The sequence below is a fragment of the Suricata suricatta genome, chromosome 15 (genome assembly GCF_006229205.1).
Source record: "Suricata suricatta isolate VVHF042 chromosome 15, meerkat_22Aug2017_6uvM2_HiC, whole genome shotgun sequence".
NCBI lineage: Eukaryota > Metazoa > Chordata > Mammalia > Carnivora > Herpestidae > Suricata > Suricata suricatta.
In genome coordinates, this window is record NC_043714.1 from 17920944 (window position 1) to 17935750 (window position 14807).

The 14807-nt window shown below is 35.4% G+C and overlaps 1 protein-coding gene across 1 annotated transcript in view; it reads left to right on the forward strand.

The window, feature by feature from the left end:
* The window catches only part of C15H8orf34 (chromosome 15 C8orf34 homolog), a 387313-nt gene that overhangs the window by 292467 nt on the left and 80039 nt on the right, over positions 1–14807 (forward strand). Inside the window, 2 exon segments of the mRNA XM_029923568.1 lie at positions 5818–5903; positions 12876–12952. Coding sequence (XP_029779428.1) covers positions 5818–5903; positions 12876–12952 — 163 coding nt within the window.

Consider the following 14807-nt stretch of genomic DNA (forward strand, 5'->3'; position numbering starts at 1 on the left):
CAGAGATTTAAAGAAAAGGAAAATATGTCTCCATTTTGAGTGTTTTGGATTTTTTTGAAGTATAAAACAGAAGTGGCACTAATCATCTTCTCTCTTCTCCCACTGCTTACACTGTTCAAAACTTCCTCCTCTGAATGGATATGGCTGGTAGTAGTGTGTTTTACTGACCATTTTGGGCTGAGACTGGGCTGTTACTTGGCCCCATTTTTGGTTTCCTTGCTTCTTCTTACAGAATTAGACATTGGGATCAGCTGGATCTCAAAGCATACCCAAACAAGCAGAATTTGAATCACTGCTGTAGCTACCAATCTCCTGAATGAGCTTTAATCTTCTTTCTATTGATGGGTACATCTTTCTATTGATGGGTACTTTATAAGACCCAGGAACTTTTTGGTAACATTTATTAACAAATATCTGTTGATCATATACATGTGTCTGGTGCAATGATAGGCTCTGTGATAGGCAGTGTGGCAGTCTCTGAGGTTGCTCTTTTTCACACACTACTAAGACTGAGTCAATGGAAGCCGATTGTTGACTCACAAACTTGGAGATAGAATTTACTTATATTTATAATAGCCTTTTCTGTAGCCAGGTCTTTGTGGTCAATATAAAATTAAATCTGACTGATTTATCTTAAACCCAAACACATTTACTACTGTTCTCAACCCCACTTGTATGCCATTTCCAGTACCTCTTATTAGCAACTGTGTCTGCACATGTTTCTACCTGTGGCAGCCAGCTTTGTGCAGGTGCAACCTTTAGCATCTCCTGTTTGCTAGCATCTTTTATATCTTCTTTCCTGCCTTGGGATGACTAATGAGGATCCCTGACAACTAAGTCATGTGCAATTCAAATGTTCAGGGTTATCAAAGCTCATGGACACCCTTGACCAGGAACCTATGGATAAATTTTTTACTCTTTCATACTTCAAATGGACATGTTTCATAAGGATCCTCAGAACTCCTGTGGGGTTATGCAGCAGCTGCCTGTACAGGGGCTGGCTCAATAACACATCCTTACATTGGGTTGCTCTCCTTTTGTCTTTTACTCCCACGTCCTCCAATCCTTCTGCCCAAATCATACAACCACTTGCACATAAGCCTCAGCTTAGGGCAAACTAGGCTAAGAACTGCTTAACCCTAAATATACCTCTTTTCAAGGAAATATAACTCTATTATAGTATTCTGTAGAAAATTCCTCGTGTGTAGGGTGGCCTCTATCTTCCTATTATCTTCAAGGTGAGCTAATCACTAATTAAGAAATCTCTTGTAGAGTTTACAATGTATCAAGCTCAACCTGAGCTGAGTTTTAGGGAGAAAAATAAAATTCCTGTCTTTAAGAAACTTGGAATGTATTGACAAACAGACACCTGAACAGAAAATTAAAATATAGTAAAGCAAAAGCAATGGCAAAGTTGTGGATAGGTGTTAAGACTTCTGGAAGAAAAGTTTCTGAAAAGAGGAGAATCTAGAATGAAAATTAGGATTAAGCCAAAAGTGAAATGGGAGAAAGTAAGTCATGTTGGAGATAATTATATAATAACACAGAGACTTAATTTTAAAAGTCTGCAAAAAAGTAAAAGCAATGGAGCTAATGGAGTATAAAATCAAAGAAGAATTTGTAGAGAGAGGTAGGAGTTGTGTGATAGAGAGACTCCAATGACTTGGTAAGAAGACCAGAACTCATCTTGCAGGTGATGAAAAACCTGTAAAAATGGTAGTTCTTAAACTTTTTTGAGCCACGGGTTATTTTGAAAATCTGGCTGAAGTTATTGTCTCTCTGTCCAAAAAGAGCACATCTGCCAAAAACTTTCATTCCATTTATTGTGAATTATTGTGATTCCCCTAAACCCTGCCCACAGACCCTCTAAAAATACTAATATTAAGATCTCTTGCCCTAAAATACTTAAATTATTAGAGTAATGCGGTTGGATTTATTTTGAGTGTCCTGGTAGCCATATGGAAAATGGATTTTTGGAGGGCCAGCTTCTAAGTATGACTACCTGTGAGGACACAATATAATAACTGAGGTAAATAAAAATAGCAACAAATTTATAGTAGTATATAAAAAAAGAAGTGATGGATTCAGGAAATCTCCTTAGGAGGTGTAATTAGCAACACTGCAACTGTTAAGCCATGTGGGATGTAAGACAGGGTGATAATGAAAATGAGTTTGCTTTTGAATATGTTGCCTTTGAGATTCTTATGGTGCATTCAAGTAAAATGTTCTACAAAAATTAAGCTGAGGATTCAAGATAAAAATTTGAGAAATGTTGATCTATATGTAGTTAAATGAGCTCATGAGTAGATGATCTGATTCAGGGAGATGGTGTAAAAGAGAGTGGGAAAAGAGTATTCATACAAAGTATAGTTAAAAGCTAAATAAAAACAAAGTGTGAAAAGCTTTGTTTTATATAACAATTAGAAGATTAGACAGTAATTTCATTTCAGAATGGTAGAGACACACACCAAATTAAGCTGAGGGATGAATGAAAACTGGAAGCAAAGGCATTGAATGAAGAATATTTAGAGAGGTTGGCTTAAAGAAGGATGAGCATGAAAAAGCAGCAATTAAATGTTTGAGATAATTATGGGAAGGATTTTGTTTTGTGTGTATTTTTTTAAGGCTGAAAGAGAAATGAGCTTGCTTCTGTGCTGTGGTAAATGACCAGTGGAGATGAACACAATGAATTGTAGTGGATAAAATAAAGTAAGGTCCGAGAGAGATGAGATTTTAGGATTAAAATCCCCAGTCTAAGAGTATGGTCTAAGCCTTACTCAAGAGAGAACTCTCACCCTTTGTGAATTGAAAAGCTGGTAAATACTGGTTGGGGTGAGGGTAAAGTTGCAGGTGCTGTGTGAGGGAGAATAGCAGATCTTTATTTATTAACATATAATTTTTCTAGATGACCTAAAAAGGAGGTCATAGTTTTGTTAAAGACTTTGAAAGAAATGGAAGAAAAACAGCCAAGAAAGCCCCAGTTTAAAGTTGGAGACTGTTGACTTGTAGCTCACCAATCCTAGAGTGTCTGATTTTCTCCATTGTTGCCCCAGGTGCACATGTGTAGGAAAATGATGGATTAATACAGAATTAAGGTCTGGTTGCTCAGTAATGACAGAAGGATGTAGATGCATGGGAACTGAGGAGACCACAAGTCCCAGGTGAGTAGAGTAGAACTGGAGTCAGGAGAGGCCAGATACCTCAGAGAAAATAGAACATGGAGATCTGTATTTGATTGAAGAGAAAATGTGAAGGATAGCGAGTTTGTAAGAGAGCCAAAAGAGGTGACTCTGTGGTTAGAGAACAGAACATTGCATTAAAAGAGTGGTGATACAGACTAATTCTGGGTTATCTGTCTTTGGGCAAGAGAAGGTAAAGTAGAAGGAAGGAACTCCAGATTTGAGATCAAGGGACTTTGAAATTAGTGGGTAGATACACAAGAACATGGAAAGCATTCAAGATAATAGTGACTTGAGTTGAAGAAGCAAAGTTTGAGTCTGAGCAAAGTCATCACAGGCAGAAATAAAGAAGGTTAATATTTCAAATTCTGTGTTATATGAGGTCAAGGGATTAGGCAGCCTCCTTTGGAGAGGAGGCTCTGTCATGTTTTTAGAGGAAAAAAGGGATGTAATAATCTAAGAAGACAAAAAGTTTTCTGTGATGACAAGGAAGAGCAGGGAGCGTTTTATTTAGAGACTGAGAATGCGAAGAGTGTTTAATACGGAAAAGGTTATAGAAAGCAAAGGGAAAAGGCTTGGGAGTATAAGTAAAACTCTTGCAGTGTAAAGAAAAAAAAAGATTTAACTTTTATTAAGACTGTATTTCCTGGACTTGCCCACATAACCCTTGTTTGCACAGTGCCTATTAACCTCTTACAGAAGTAGTGTTATGTGGATTACAGCTTGGGAAATATTGGCAGAGCCCTCAGCGATAGCAGGCCTGGAAGCATTCTGCAATGGAATTGCTTCCAGGTCACGGTAAATCCAGCTCTCAAGGTATCTGGAGGGCAGTGTTTGGACAAAGATGAGCCAGCTTCAAGGCCACCCAATTTGTCGGGTTGTTTGCATGGCCATTTGTCTTTTCGACTCAGCTAAATTGAAGTCTGTGACATCAGGGCCAGTTGTAATTTATTTACATCTCTACAACATTAGACTTATTACTGAGTATGTTAATAAATTCCAAATCAATATGCTTACTGAAGCTTTGAATGAGAAAAAAATTACAACTTAGTTTTTATTTCTTACTTTTCTGCCTTTGTTGGATATTTATTTTCCATTTAAGTTTTTTGAGATACCTCAATGTGTTGAAGTTCATTGCCAACTTTGAATGATAATTTTTACTTATACCTTTCAATATCGCACATTTCTACATACTTTCTCTCTTTGGAAATTTGATGGAATTGTCCTATATAAAGAAAATGCAGAAGAGAATATTTGATATTGCACATTAAAGTATTTAATTATTAGGAATAAAATAAGAAGAAATAATTGGGCAGATTTGAGAAGTATGTAACTAAATCATTCACTTAAAAGTGATTTGTCTCTTCAAAGTAAAATTTTAAACATTAATTCAAAGTAAAGTTAATAAAAAAATGTAAAATCATACATATTTGATCAAAGTTTTATGACCATCAGGAAATTACCCCTGAGAATTCTTTACTTAGATTATATAATACAGTAAATATGGTTTGTATATAGAAGGTAATATGTAAGTATTCATGTATAATATATAGAAAAATGTGCAGAACTTAATACTGAATAATAATGAAAATATAATTTATCATATTTATAATTACACAGAAGATAAAGAATCATGCATATATGATTGAAATTACAAAAGTAAAGTGCAAATTATGTGATTCTACTGTGGTATATGAAAGCAAAGATGTAAAATATTTGAAAAGTTTAACTTTTGAGCATGTTACAGTTATGAATTGTACTTGTTTATATTTTTAAAAATATTAACCTATTTGTTATGCATTTATTAATAAATACTCTCCCATGAGGGCACTTGCCATTAGCTTAATGCAAGAAAAAAGTAAGGCACTGAAAGAAATTTCCAATCTCTGGATTATTTGATATACTGTTCCCCAATATTAGCAGACCTTATTCTTAGGACAGAGTTCCAACAATGATTGATAACCACTCTTTTGATAGAGTGGTTTATAGTATAATATGAAGCCAGACTGTTTGAATTAGATATTGATAGTCTCATTATAGCAAAGTGCACACAGAAGCTCAGAAATATATTGTCCTAAAAGTACCCATGTGGTCTTCCCTTCCTGGAGACCAAGTGTCTTAGAGAGCCCTGGGCAGTCACACATATCAGGAATCTTCACTTCCATTGTTGAAACTTACCTTGACGTGCAGGCCTTTAAGCTCAAGTTCCGTTGACCTGGAGAGCTGTGTTTGATAAGCCTCTGTGTAGTCATGGGCGCCCTCTCCCGCCCCGGGGCCCAGAGGCCAGCAGAGCGTGCTATACTGGACTCTCGCTTCCCTTCCACTCCCTTCCCCGTTGTAGTTTCAGTGAAACCATTTGTTTACAAACCCTCCTCCAGTGAGGCTGAGAAGAAAAGCAGATACCACCTAGACAATCTTACTGTGAATATAGGAGAAAAGATGATGAAAAATTTACCCTTAAAAGTTAGATGAGCAAAAACACTATATGACAAAGGCTTTAGCAAACTTTATTTCCCTTGTGAGGAAGCACGTCTGATTTTAAGTTTATGAGCTCAAAGTCATGTCCTCAGTAATAAATAGTTCACATTTCACAACTCAACAGTATTCGAGGTTCCAGTGACCATTTTTAATTATTTAGGCTTCAAGGAGATAACCTGGCAGAAAGGACAGAAGAGACGCCACAAGTACTTCTTTCTCCAGATGAAATAGTCACAGATTCTTTGGGTAAGTTTTAAATCCAACAATATTTACTGTAACTTGAGTGGCACTTGAAGATTAAAAAGAAAGAAAAAAACTAAAAACCAAAGATCTCACCCCACACCAAATCATGGTAGTGATCATTCATATGTCCACCACTCCCTCAGGCTGTGTGCCTCAGGAGGTTAAGGGCAAAGGAGAACAGGAAGCAAGACTGTGTGGATTCCAACGAGCAGCCTCTTTTTCTTTTTTTTAATTTTTTAATGTTTTATTTATTTTTGATACAGAGAGAGACAGAGCATGAGAGGGGGAGGGGCAGAGAAAGAAGGAGACACAGAACCGGAAGCAGGCTCCAGGCTCTGACCTAGCTGTCAGCACAGAGCCTGACGCGGGGCTCGAACCCACGAAGGTGAGATCTGACCTGAGCTGAAGTCGGAGGCTTAACGGACTGAGACACCCAGGCACCCCAAGGAGCAGCCTCTTAATGTCTGTGGCTGTTTTAGGTACCAACAGTTCACCTATACTTAGCTACTCCCCGTATTTTGTCACTAATTTCAGCTTGCTTTTGTAACGTGCATTGCTTATTCCCATTTTCACATCGTTGAACCCTTCAGCCTTGCCCAGCAGAAATGTCAACATCATACTTGGTTTTCCTCCCTCTTTCTCAACCCCGTATTAAATTGGCCTCAAATCATGTCAGTGGTACTTCAGAATTTCCCCTCTAAGCCGGCCTCCTCTTCATTTCCGCTGACACTGCCTTGTCTATGCTTTGATCCTCTTTCTCTGCCAAGTGTAACAAACCTGTAAGTAAATACTCCTTGAACTATCTTATCTCTTTTTAGTTCATTAGCTTTCTAAACATGAAGCTGCTTATTTCATTCCATTTTCTACAGGACAAAATTCAAACTCCTTAACACAGCATATTAAGATCATGTCAGGGCACTTCAAAATGTTTCCTGAATAAGTACATGATTACATGTAATGCCACATCTAGGTTAAATCACTGCATCGTTATTCAGTATTCTAACTACATGCAGTTGTGACATCTAATAGGGATAATTAGAAAAGAAACTATACTTTCCTCACTTTTGGATAAAGAAAGACATATTAAAGAAGGTGGACAAAAATCCCTAAACATAAAAAAAATATTTTAATTCATCTGCAGAGTGTTAAGAACTCCTGTTCATCAAAAGATACCAGAAATAAGTGAATCGATAAGCCATAAAATAGCAAAATACATTTGCAATATATGTGTCAATGATTAAAGATTAATATTTAGAATACATAAAAAATGTACAATTTAATAAAGATCAATAGACAAATAGAAAAATAAGTAATAGATATTAATAGATATTTCACAGAAGAGAAAACACAAATGACCAATGAACATATGAAAAATGCATAACTAATTTAGTAATCAAGGAAAAGCAAATTAAGACCATAGAAGGATGCTATTTTACATTCTTTGGCTTGGCATTAATTAGGAAATCTGGCAAAGGCAAGTGCTGGTGAAGAAAGAGATCAAAGCAAACTCCTACACTATAGATGGGGTATAAACAATTTTGGAAACAGTTTTCCATTCTTATAAAGTCTTGAATATTCATATAATCTAAGCCTCAGAAACTCCACTTCTGGGTGAATGTCCTTGAGAAACAAGTCTTCTGTATCATGGAATGTGAACAACCTTTGTTGATATACTGGTGGACAGGAAAATGGATATACTGTGGAATTATTGCATTATAGAACACAATGCATTTCAAATACACACTTAGGATGGATGAAATCAGAGGTGTGCTGGTAAATGTTAACAACTCTTTCTTTGAGAAAGAAAGCCCTGATTTGTAGACATTGATGTTTTCCATGATATAAATACTCTCACCATATCTAATTTAAAGCAACTGATGTGAAAATGACAGTAGGTCGTCAGTTCAGTAGGGGCAAGTCACAGCTCACAACTGAATGAGTCTTAAAAGCATAATATTGATTGAACAAAAGCAAGTTATTGAATGCCATTTTTGCGAAGCTTGAAACTAGCAAATCTATATAATATATTCTTTAGGAAAATATACATAAGTAATAAAACTATATTTAAAGAAGGGAATCAAAGACTCAAAATGGTGGACATCCTCAAGGGATAGGGAAACAGGGAGATGGGATATGGGAGGTGCTCACAAGTACATGCAAGTTATTGGAAATGTTCAAATTCTTAAGTTAGGAGGTGGGTTTGAGGTATTTATCACTGTGCTTTGTAACCTAAATATACTATATATATATTTACTCCACATATATATTATGTACAATTGGCCCTTGAACAACATGGAGATAGGGGTGCTGACCTCCTGAGCAGTCCAATATCTGAATATAACTCTTGACTCCCTAAAAATTTAACTGCTAATAGTCTACTGCTGATCAGAAGCTTTACCAATAATATGAACAGTTGATTAACATATTTTGTATGTTGTATGTATTATAGACTATATTCTTTTAATAAAGTAAGCTGGAGAAAAGAAGCTGTTAAGAAAATCATTAACAAAATACATTTACAGTACTGCACTGTATTTATTGTAAGAAATCCATGTGCAAGTAGACCTGTATAGATGAAACGCATGTTGTTCAAAGGTCAACTATATATGCTTTTTTATATATCAAATATTAACACTAAGCATTAAAACAAAAAGTGTTGTGGAACATAAACCAATGCAAATGTAGCACAATACAAGAAATGATAATAGTTTCTTTATACCCAAATCTCTTGCAGGACTGATGAGATCACACACGCTCATGATAGACCTTTAACACTGACAGTGAAAGGTGAACAATGGGGTGGTACTAGGAACATGGGGGCCCCAGGTTGGCCATTTGGTGACACTCTAGCCTTTGGAGTGTCTGGCTTCTCCTCACTGGTAGTCTCACATGTGTACCTTACTTAAGCCTATCTTCCCTGATTCATAGTAAGTGCTTTCTCCGACCCTGTGCCTGTTCAGACCCTGTGCTCTAAGATCATGTCAGGTCTTCCTGGTGTCAGCCCCCTGCCAATGTTGTTGTTTTGTTTTGTTTTCCTTTTTCCCTAATAGTTTTTGAATTACTTCTTGTGTTTTCTTCTCACTCAACTGGATTATACGCTTTTTGAGTTTTTCTTGTATTCCCCATCATGCCTGATATAAAACTAGACACAAAACAAATATTATTTAATTATTGGCCCATTTTTGGCTTTTTAATTTTATCAAAGCCACTGGAATCCACTAATCCACCAAGGAGATATATATCCTTCAGCAATTACATTTGCATAATAACTGAGTATTGCAGGGATTTAAATTTTTTGGAAAATTTAATGATGCATCATCACTAATGTGTGGTTGATTATACTTATTTGCACCCACTGGGGGGAAAATATTCATTAAATTCCTTTCTTGAATTGCTTATATCCTGAATTTTTCACATTCAAATACTTATTAGTAGACCTAACCAGCAAATGACAGAATATAAATTTCTGATTCAGTACACTCTTTTCCACTTAAGTTAGATCATTAGTTAGATCAATAATTAAATATTTATGGCATTATCCAAATGTGCTGATGTGATTTTTATGTGAACTGTGCATCCAAAATGAGCTTGGCTTATTAAACATACATATTTTTATGTATAGGTATAACTTTCTGCATAAAAAACCTGTTGTAACATAAACAGCAAAAGTAAAACTAATGAGAGAAAAAAGTTGGAAATACCTACACATTGTGATAAACTCTACAGATTTCTAGGTTCCTGCCTGCATGCCCAGTCAACCACATTGGCTAAGCTTCTAGTCCGAAGGCTGCCAGATACTGTTAGAGCTCGACAAAATTACTCTATCTTCCTATGCTTTGGTTTCTTCTTCTCTAAAATGAGAAGACAAGATAAATTCTCTAATACTGAAAAATGTCGATACTCATTTCCCCTCCATGTGATTGAAAAAACTCAAAATTCATTTACTTGCATTTTGAAAATCATTAATACTTTATTAGTAAGTAATTGTATTTTATATAGAATTGTTCTGGAGCAGACAGAGCAAAATAGCTTACACATACGTACCCACCAATTATTGCTAATAAACAGTGCACTCAGAACACTTAAAAAATGGAGTACGTGGCGCGTCTGGGTGGCTCAGTTTTTTAAGTGTCCAACTTCGGCTCAGGTCATGATCTCATGGCTCGTGGGTTCCAGTCCCACATTGGGTTCTGTGCTGACAGTTCAGAGCGTAGAGCCTGCTTCGGATTCTGTGTCTCCCTCTCTCTCTGACCCTCCCCTGCTTATGCTGTCTGTCTGTCTCTCAAAAATTAAAAAAAAATTTTTTTTTTAAAAATGGAGTGTGTTCTCCATGCATTAAACACTAAGATTTTATTTTCATGATGTCTATTGTCCCTAGTGATATATTAGATTGATGTTCTGGCACTAGATTTGGACTATTTAGAAGGGTCCTTTCAACTTAACATTGTTTAATATGGTCAGATATATAAATTTGCAAATATTCTGGTAGTTGTTGTTCCTCAACAACTTCACAGTTGTTCCTATGCTCTAACTGAATGGACCTCACTATATTGTAGATCTCACTGGATATGGCCCCAAACATCAGGAAGAATTCAACCAAATCAAGAACAGAACAGAATGTAAAACCATAAAAAGTTACCACTACCTTCCCTTTATAAGTACTCATTTTTCTTAAAAAAAATTAATACTGTAATGGTATTCAAATATATTCTAAGAGAGACAGACTCATAGACAATTGTCTTGCTCAACTTGTTTTGAAAGCATGAAATTGAACGCCTGGCACAGAGGTATTTATTGAATTAAAATGAATATACAAATACACAAGTAAATGGATACATGCATCAAAAGTCAAACAGAATGACAATACTCTTCAAGATCAACTCACTGAGAAGAATTTGAGAACTCACTTATGGTGTCATAGTTCTAACTTAAAAAATCAATAAATCCAGAAGAGGGTTGGTTTTCTTCTTCTGTACATGAGATAATTTGCTTTGTAATATTGACTAGAACATTTTAATGTTATTTACTAAGTTAATATTCTACTTACATAATAATTTCAACACATAGGTGAAATAAAAAATAGTGAGTGAATACCAAAATTGCACTATTATTTGCTCTCACAATTATGTAGGATATAATTCAGGATTGCAGGTCTTAAATTATGCTAATTTATACATTCTAACTTCAACACTCTATCTACTGTCACCCTTACAACTGGGTTTTAGTAGACAGAGGTTCAAGTATTCTTCATAAATGAATTAATATTTTTGAACTTGGTGTAATTCTCATCACCGATCCTGTTTTTATCAGCAAAAATTTGCTTCTTTTTTAAGTCATTGTTCTGTTTGGAAGAGTAGTAGATAACATTTAAAAATTTATCTACAACTGGAGAAAGTATATCATTCTCCCAAAGTTATTTTTATGTTGGAAACCATTCTGTGTTCTAAAATAAAATCTACAGGAGCGCCTGAATGGCTCAGTTGGTTAAGCCTCCGACTTCAGCTTAGGTCATGATCTCACTGCTTGTGGGTTTGGGTCCCAAACTGGGCTCTGTGCTGACAGCTCAGAGCCTGGAGCCTACTTCTGATTCTGTGCCTCCCTCTCTCTCTACCCCTCCCTCTCTCTCTCTCTCTCAAAAATGAATAAATGTAAAAAAAAAAAGTTAATGAAATCTACATTTACATCTAGATAAACTATGTATGTAGGGGCTTAGTAATTTTGCTTCTTGAACCAAAAACTCTGAATTATTAGAGACAGAGCTCCATGGTTCAAAAGCTATGATTATGGATTTGTGCTAAGCTTTCCACTGTCTCCCTGGTCTTAGATGACCATTAAGGGTTTGAAAGATTTAATGCTCTGATTATTTCCCCAGAGTGCACATTTTATGCAGCAGACAAAATCTGCCTGCACATGTATGTGAATCTGAAGGAAAGTCTTCTTTAGGGACTCATATGGCTCTTTCCAATATTAACAAATATAGGAAATCAATTTTAAAAGTTTCCAGTGATTTAAAATACCCTCCTCTTGGGGCGCCTGGCTGGCTCAGTCGGTTAAGCCTCTGACTTCAGCTCAGGTCAGATCTCATGTTAGTGGGTTCGAGCCCCGTGTCAGGCTCTGTGCTGACAGCTAGCTCAGAGCCTGGAGCCTGCTTCTGGTTCTGTGTCTCCTTCTCTCTCTGACCCTCCCCCTCTCATGCTCTGTCTCTCTTTATATCAAAAATAAATAAAAAATATTTTAAAAAATAAAATAAAATACCCTCCTCTTAACTGATTTTTAAAATTTGAATAGAAGTTTATTAAAACAGTTTTTATAATGCTCCACATCTTTCCTTACTACAGAATTATTTATAACCCTTAGAAATCCTTGTCGTTAGCATTAACTTAATTCAGCTGATATATGGAAAGGCTTGCCACCATTTTATTCGTGTATTTGAAAGCCAATACTCACACACTCCAGCTAAGTAATTACAACTTCTTACTTGATACTTAAAATGGAAAACTGACCACCATTTACTAGTATATGCCTTTCTCCAAACTTTTCATAAGTTGCCATTCCATTTAATAGGGAGTACACAAATTGGTGCTTGCATTGTGTAGCCAAAAATAAGGGGGGAGGAGATAGTTGGTAGATAAAACAAACAAATATAAAATTACAAGACAGAAAATGGACATTAAATAAAAACTCCGACAATGAGCTGAATCATACACCAAAAGAAAGCTTGCTGACATAACCGCAGATGTTACACATTTTTTTATTTCATTGTATCATTCTAAATTAGAAATAGTTAACATTTTTCATATGTTGTCTTTAAGCTAAATAAGTAACATTCTACACTTTATTCTAACTCACAGACACCACAATTTTTCAACAACCAGTTCAGTCATTTTAATCTCCTTCTCATCATAGGTTTAGATGTCACAGTGTTAGTAACCAATATGTGACTATAATATATTCATTCTTTTTGTAAAAAAATAGATTCCTTACCAAGGACTGAAGAAGCACTAATGGAAGAGGGTGAAGAATTAGAGAAAGCATCTAAATTAACGGGACTTGTAAGTACACTCATTTATTTACTTTTTTTTTAATTTCCTAAAACTAATGTGTATTACTAATAGGAAAATCTAAAAAGAGTAGGGGATAATATTCTTTAAATTGAGAAGTATCTTCAAATGTGCTTGCGGTATATCCCACATCGGCATGCTGAGTGCCTCTATCAGTAGGTGGCTCCTCTATCTTTCAGCAGTTGGGGGAGAAGATTTGAATGAGGTAGGAAAAACTACGTTCTGCTATTATTAACTGCTGGTTTGCGCACATGAATAGTCTAAGAGATTATGAGCTGCCGTACTAACCTGCATTAAGTTGAACTATACACCTCTTGGTAAAAATTAAATGTTTTGCATATCCTGAATGTTGACATATAACTTAAACTTACTATTATTGGTTGTGAAGTCTTTGTGATAGTTTTGCTGCACCATATCTCTTCAATAGCGTATATTGAGAGAAAGCCATTAGGTTTAAGACTTTCAATGACATTTAGTGTTAAAAGAATAAACAGAGAAGAAATAAAATCTACATGTAAATTCCAAATATAAAGTTTACAAAAGATTTTGAATTGCTATAAAATCAGTATGCAGTCTTGCATTATCTTAAATTTAACATTGAAACTGGGTTTATACACTACAGTAGAATGGGGTGGCTTTAACAACAGAACTTAAGTTCTCACAGTTCTGGAGGCAAAGGTCTGAGATCTGAGTCTTCAGATTGGTATCTTCTGAGGCATCTCTCCTTCCTCTTAACTGATCTCCAGATCTGGTAGCATCTCTCATCTGAGACTTTTTTCAGCCCAAACACGACCATAATCTGGGAGGTTTATTAACTTTTTAAGAAGGAACTTTCTGACATTTATAAAACTCAGTATGTTTTGATAATTTCATGATGATAAAAGCATGTCATCATTCAGGTGGTGACAATGTTTCATTCATTACTTTTTGCAAACACTGTTTCTGAACATCTGTGAATTTCACTGAAGTCCATGTATCTCCTCCATCATATGTAAAATAATACCACTAGATTCTTTTCCTAATCACTTTCTAAAATCAAGTGTCCCATGGTATTTGGCTTGCTTGGGAATGCCTAATAACCCAAAGGGGTTATTACCCAACTGATTTCAAACTGACAGTGAGGGACTTTTGCTTTCTTTTCACAGTGTTCACATAGTGCTTTCCTAATGCAAAAATTTGTTCTAAGCCAATTTAACTTGTTTTCACTTATCAGTCATTAGACTTTGGATTCTTAAAGATTCTACAATTCTATTTAATGCCAAAATAACTAATTCTTTTGGGGAAGTATGCAAAATATAAATAATACATGGGTAAATTTGTATCGGGACCCTGAACATAGTTTCTGCATGACAGCTGCTTTTATTAGGAAGAAAACATGGATTAAAAAAAATCAGATGATATTTTAGAAGCAAATTCTCTAAATAATATTTTTAGATTGTATTTTTGGTAAATCAAGGAGAAAATTGTGGCTTTATCTAAATGTTAATGGAGAATTGGAAGGAAACTGAACTTTTTTTGTTATTACCGTAAGAAAGGCAAAATACTTCAAAGCAAATTTTGAGTCACATTCTGTAAAAATATAAACATGCCACAAATGTTGAAATCCATCTAGAGTAGTTTCAACACACGCTGTCCTATTTGCTAACTTTCCATGTTGGGTATTGGATATTAATAAGTAGGTAAAAGACTCCTGAAAACTGTTTTCCCTCCTGGCTCAACTTGTGTTTAAAATATTTTGTCAATATTTGAATGAGGTAAAGGTAACATTTAGATTTACATTTTTATCCTCCCCCAAATAAACAGGTCATTTTTTTCTGAAATTTCCTTTTCCTCTTCCTCCTTCTGC